The following is a 6,051-nucleotide window of genomic DNA, read 5'->3' on the forward strand; positions in this document are numbered from 1 at the left end:
GGGACGAAGAGGGCACACTGGAGTGAAAGAGGGAAGGGAGGAAGTGGAGTGGCGTCGAAGGGGGTGTGACAACGCGCGATGATCTCAGAGAGAATCCACTGCAAAAAAAAAAGTTTTGATACTGTAACGCTTGACAAATGAGCACAGCTCCCCTGTGCGGTACACACACACACACACACACACACACACACACACTCAATCAAAAAAAAAAGATTACCGGGGGAACAACTGCGCCCCATCCTCCCACCACACCAGATGGACATGACCGGGTGCTCTGCACACAATACACGCACACACACACACACACACACACACAAATGAGTGAGCTTCTCGGAAGTACATCAAAGAGTGTTGGAGGTGGTCCAGGGGCCTGTCTATCCCAAGAGGGGTGGGAGGGAAAAAAGGAGGAGACAACTTAAAACGACCGCCGCCCCCTCCCCCTCGGTCACCCCTCCCCCCTTCCCTGTCGACCATGAGCGTGGCGCCATGGGTCTAAAGCCCAGTGTCACCCCACGGGCGAGTGCGCGTGTTCCCTAGACTTCATCAAACAACGCTCAACGGCTGAGTACAAAAAAAAATGAGTAGACCTTTTTCAGGGGGTCCCATGAGCATAAGTACGCCTCCGACGTGCCGCCGCCCGCCTCCTCCAGCACGTCTCGTGGCTGCGAGCGATTCGCCTTGGCAGGGAACTTGAGCGCGATCGTCGCGTACCCTTCGCAAGCGAAAAGCAAGTATACAAAGTAGTCGTCTGCAGGTTTTTCCACGTGCTGCTCGCGCGCGGACAGCCATCGATGCAACGGACGGGTGCCCTCCTCGGCCTGGGTGAACATCACCTCGATCCAGACCTTGGTGCGATACGCGACCTCATCGTGCTCCGTTCGGAAGGAATAGAGCGGGGTACCGAAGCGAGCATTGGCAGCGGCTGCAGCGGCAGCAGAGCTGGACGCACCAGAACCGCCACCGTCAGCGCCTGACTGCACGCCGCTCAGCGCCAGCAGCGCCTCCTCCTTACGTGCGCGTTCCTCTGCCTCAGCGTTCAGGCGCTCCTCCTCTTGCAGTCGGAGGTGGCGCAACTCTTTTTGCTGGCGCCGCTCCAGCTGCAGCGTGTGTGTCTTGCCTGCAATATGTTTGAGGAAGTTGTTCTCCTCGGGACAATAAATGCCGCAGAGCGTACAGGTGACCTGACCCATGTGATTCCGCTTGAAGTAGGGATTGGCTCTAGCGACCTCGATGGGGTCGTAGATGTTGGTGGTGTTACTGGGACCTGAGGCCATCCTGAACTGGCGATGAGCTCTGCGCGTTTGGCATGTGTGTGAGGGGGGGAGAGGGAGAGGGAGGGGGGGAGAGGGACGTGCGAGAAGGTTACAAAGGAGGGAGGAAGAGAGCTGAGGTGTAACGCATAAATCGAGTTACGGTGCCACACCAAATCACAACACACAATAAACCAGAAGAAAAAGTTGGTTCAGCGTGCCAGAACCACATGGACCGACGCCGCACAGATGAATGGGCGGAGGGAGGGAGGGAGGGGGGGTGGAAGGGAAGGGAAGATCAATCAAAGATCTTTTTGGTTGTTGTTCTTGTCTCAGTACCGTAGGGGAAAACGCGTGGTGGAGACTGATGAGCCTGTACGTTGCCCCACGTCTGTATACACAGTATTCTCTTTCTGACCCCCACCCCTCTCTTTGCGCTTTTCAATTTTTTATTATCGGTTCTTTGTTGGAGGAGGGGAGAGGGGAGGGGGGAGGGGGGAGGGGGGGAGGGACCCAGAAAAAGGGGGGGAGGGGGCCAGAAAAAGGGGGGGGGGTTAAATAAGAGGTGCCGCCCCCCAGGCCACTTTTATCCTCATCACGCCTTTTTTCCCCCCTCTGAGGGCACCACCTCCATGACATACCGAACGTCGCCACGGCACACGGGACAGGCGAACACCTCTTCTCTGCAGTGACTTTGGAGGCGCTGCACGCACAAGCCACATAGCCCGTTGTGCCCGCATGGCATCAGCAGTAGTGCCCTGGATGATGACCTCAGCGACTGCATGCAATACAGACAATACCCCGCGCTGCTTCTTCGAATAGAGCAGCTGCCCTCACTGCCCAACCCGGTGGTCAATGACTGAGTTGAGATTGGTGTTGGCCCAAAAAACTTGTCCAGTGATGAAGACATGACTGGCGCGCTCGGAGGTGCACCTGCCGGCCGGCTGTCGGAACCAGAAAAGTGTAGCCTCCCCCCCCTCGGCGGCGAGGAAGAAAAACGGCGGCCAGTGTAGTTCATGGCAAATGACTCAAGGACACCTTTCAGGGCACACTGCAGCTCTACCAGGATATTGTACAGCGATCCGGTGGCGCTCCACGACTCCTGCGAGAGGTGAAGGAGTTCTGGCCACACCTCGCCCGTCTCTCTATTCTTGATGATGCCAGCAAAACATTGTGCAGTAAGGGTGGTCCCGGCAGCGGCCGCGGCAGCAGCGGTGGAGGAGGCGGAGGGGGTGGTGGAGGACGACGAGGGCGACCCAGGAACTGCTGTGTTGGTGGGTGTCGAGCCATCGACCAGGTGCCCTAACGGGCGGGTTGTGGCATCAACCAGATAGATGCGTGGAGGATAAGCATAAACGTCGGACTCACTGCCGACGCCCGCCTCGGCGCTGGTCGCATTGGAACGGCTGCTGCACGTGGGGGAAAACTGAATGAACACGCGCACTTGGAGCTCCACGACCGCCTCTACAGCCACTTGCTGCGTCACCTCAGCCTTTCCTCCGGAAAAGGTAGCGCTGTCTTCCCTCAAAGTAGACTTTCCCACGTCAGTTGTCGATCCTTGTCCAGCGGTGGTGACGTAAGGTCGCTCCTGGGGCATCGCCAAGACAGACACCTTGTGCTCACTGAAGATGGGTACGTAGGCAGCGATGCAGTGCTTCTCGGGGTCGTACCGCGCAAGGCCGTCGCCGAAACGAGACAGGTCACGGAGAATAGTGGCGCAACGTATATGAGCTGCCGTGCGATTGGGCAGCGCGTTTTTCATGAACGCCGGCGCATTATGAGAGTGGTGGTGACGGTATACATCTGCATCTCCACTACTGCCCAACCAGCTCAGGTTGGGCAGCAACGGGAAGGCGTAGCTGCTCGTCGGCACTATCAGCGGCGGCACCGCTTCGAAGTTGCGCACCACCACGTTGCGGATATAAGCGGTCAGCGACTGGTACTTGTCATCTCCCGGGGCGGGGATGATGGCGCCGCTGATCGGGTCGAGGTACTCCGCCTTGCGACTGATTGTAAAGTTGTTGAGGCTCTGCAAATTGAGGCACACTCGGTATCGACAGTGCACGTCTACCTTCGTCGTCGCCTTATTGAGGATCGGAAGCGTCGCCGCCTCCGACGCACCTACCACCCTCAGAGTCCCCGAAGGCGGATAGGACAACACGGACTCGTCGCTAGCAGCATCGGCTGCATCATTACCCCGGGCAGCGTAGCCGCCGCCGCCGGCCGTGCTGTCCAACGAGTCCGTTGGCGAAAGGGGTGCGTAGACGGAGATGATCACAGGGGTGTAGTACACCGTGCCGCGGTAGGTGTACGGCAGGATGCCCCGAATCTCGTAGTGATCGCTGCACTGAACAAACTTGAATCCGTCACCGTAGACGAGGCGGAACCCCTGCAGGTCTGGATTGGCAAAAATGTGAGAGCTCGAGATGTCGTACTCTTTGCGTGGTTGCAGCGGCACCGGCAGCGGCAGACAAGCGGCAGAGTTGGACTCGGCCAGCGCCGCGAACCTTGCAGGGATCGTCTTGGTGCATCGTGCGGCACCGCGGCTCAACCCTTTCGAGTGAAGATGGGGCGACGATGAATGCGCGGTGCCGGCAACCGCAAAACCAGAGCTGCCATCCATAGAGAACACTGCGCGGCGGCTGCCGTTGCCGCATAACGGCGTGACCTGTGTGGGTAATGAGGGGGGGCCGCCGCCTATGCCGTCAAGGAGCCGGTGATGGTTCCATTCGTTTGTGGCACGCACCGCAGTCACCACCCTAGCGTCGCTTCTCATCCTCATCATCCCCTCGTCGTCGCCCTTGTCGTCTCTGTCAGACACTGTCACTCCCCGAAAAAGCCCCCCGTACTCTCCAGCGAGCCCACCAGCACTTGCGCAAAGCGGCGGTGTACACGGCGACGCGGGTTGCGAGGGAGTGGCACCTCGCCCGGCCAAGGGTTGATCTTGGGCGGAGGGCGACTTCGCAGCCGCAGCAGCTGCAGTCAAAATACTGGCGCACTTTGTGTGCCCATTTCTCTGTGCGATCTGCAGCGGTCGCTCACCAAACACGTTGGTAGAATCTACTGGTGTGTGCAGCACCTCTACAAGATAGCGCACCACCCCAGCCGCGCCAATGGACGCGGCGAGGTGAAGGGCCGTGTTGCAGCTCCCGCCGTTGGGGGCCAGCACGTCTGCTTTGTATTCCTCACATAACATCTGGATGGTGCTGAGGTAGCAGGAGTGCCCTGCCTGAAGAGAAGCCAGATCGGTGCGGTTGGCATTGGAGATGCACGTGTACAGCAGAGTCATGTTAGAGCCTTGCGCTGGGACATTGACCCGCTCTGGGTGCTCACGCAGCCACTGCCGCAACTTCTCTGTTTTGCCCTCGGCTGCCCAGCGGAACTCCATATTTTGCGCTCTGAATGTAACGAACTGTCAAGTTGGAGGGGGGGGAGGGGGTTGAGAGGTACAGGCGGTACCCAGACGATTGTGTCACCACCACCACCACCACCACCCTCCTCCTCCTCCCGTCTCGTAGCCGTGTGTTTGTGTGTGTGTGTGTGTGTGTCACAATACGTGATACTCCACCGTTGGTTTGCAGAGGGCCTCCCACTTCACATGTAGCCTGTGTATTCGGGAGGGAGGGGGAGTGCAGTGGGGCAACACAAGTCCTGCCCTTCACCTAAGACGGATAGACCTATGCGTGTCGCAAGCCAACAAGCACTTGAATGTGCAGATGAGGCAGGAAAAAAAAAGGAGGGGGAGGGGCTTTGTAGCGCACACCACAAAACTGAACGAGCGCGCCTGCCAAACGAACCACTCGCGACAGGAGAGAAAGAGAGAAAGAGGGAGAGAGGGGAGGGAGAGAGGGAGGGGGGAGTCGATGGGACGCGGAACAGTGAGAAGAGGTACTCGATACCAGTCAAGAAGAGTCATGCGAGAGCACAAAACAGTTTCCCGTTTCGAGAGAGTAAAGCGGCCCCGTCACGCGTGTGTGCGACCGCACATGCGTAAAACAACGCAACCTGAAGCACTAAAGATACACATAAAAATATGCATGTACGTGTATAATATGAGTAATCAAGAGAAAAAAGAGAAGAGAGGGGGGGCGAGAGGGGCGGGAGCATGACAGAGTGTCCGATGAATGAAGGTCGCGGCTACTGCTGTCCTTGGCTCTCGTTCCTTGTACCAGAGTTTGATATCAACGCCAGACGCATCATGAGTAGGGAGGTCGCGCAGGACCACTGTAGGAGGGAGGGAGGAACAGAGGGGAAAAAAGGTGGGATCAGTGATCCCACCGTCGCATCCAACGATGCTCCGTCGAGCCGCATCATGCCCCGTGCGTCTAGACAACCACAGATGTGACAGCAGTGACATACACATGACACACGCACCAGAGACAGGGAGAGAGAGAAACACATAAAAAAAAAGAAAACGTACTGCGTTCACGATGAAGTGAAAGTCATATGTGTGAGAGAGAGGGGTCAAGAGGCAAAAATAAAAAGTGAAGTGGGAGTCGTGTGCACAAGTGTATATAAACATGCACGTATATATATTATACACATCGTTTGTGTATGTGTATGTGTGTGTGGGGGGGGGGGTCATCTAACCAACACATTGCACGAGCCAAAACGGCACTAAAAGACTTAAAGCACGCCACCTTAGACTGCAACTATGTGCATATATAAATAAATATACATATATATATATATATATAAGATATACATACATATATAAATATATATAAATATATACACACGTGCGTGTGTTGCCGTATAGCACACACACACACACACAAACAAACGCACAGACACACACAGA

General features: G+C 56.7%; 2 protein-coding genes across 2 annotated transcripts; both read right to left on the reverse strand.

Annotated features, from left to right (window-relative positions):
- Nucleotides 1-554: 554 nt before the first annotated feature.
- JKF63_08009 (uncharacterized protein) lies at nt 555-1,274 on the reverse strand (the record flags this gene model as incomplete). The annotated part of the gene is made up of 1 exon (XM_067903936.1): nt 555-1,274. One exon carries the CDS (start codon nt 1,272-1,274, stop codon nt 555-557), a length of 720 nt encoding a protein of 239 aa, XP_067752210.1.
- Nucleotides 1,275-1,845: 571 nt separating this feature from the next.
- Nucleotides 1,846-4,638, reverse strand: JKF63_08010 (uncharacterized protein; the record flags this gene model as incomplete). Its single annotated transcript, XM_067903937.1, has 1 exon — nt 1,846-4,638. The coding sequence occupies one exon, from the start codon at nt 4,636-4,638 to the stop codon at nt 1,846-1,848; it is 2,793 nt and encodes a 930-aa protein (XP_067752211.1).
- Between the last annotated feature and the right edge of the window lie 1,413 nt (nt 4,639-6,051).

Source organism: Porcisia hertigi (genome assembly GCF_017918235.1).
Source record: "Porcisia hertigi strain C119 chromosome Unknown contig_2, whole genome shotgun sequence".
Taxonomy (NCBI): Eukaryota; Euglenozoa; class Kinetoplastea; order Trypanosomatida; family Trypanosomatidae; genus Porcisia; species Porcisia hertigi.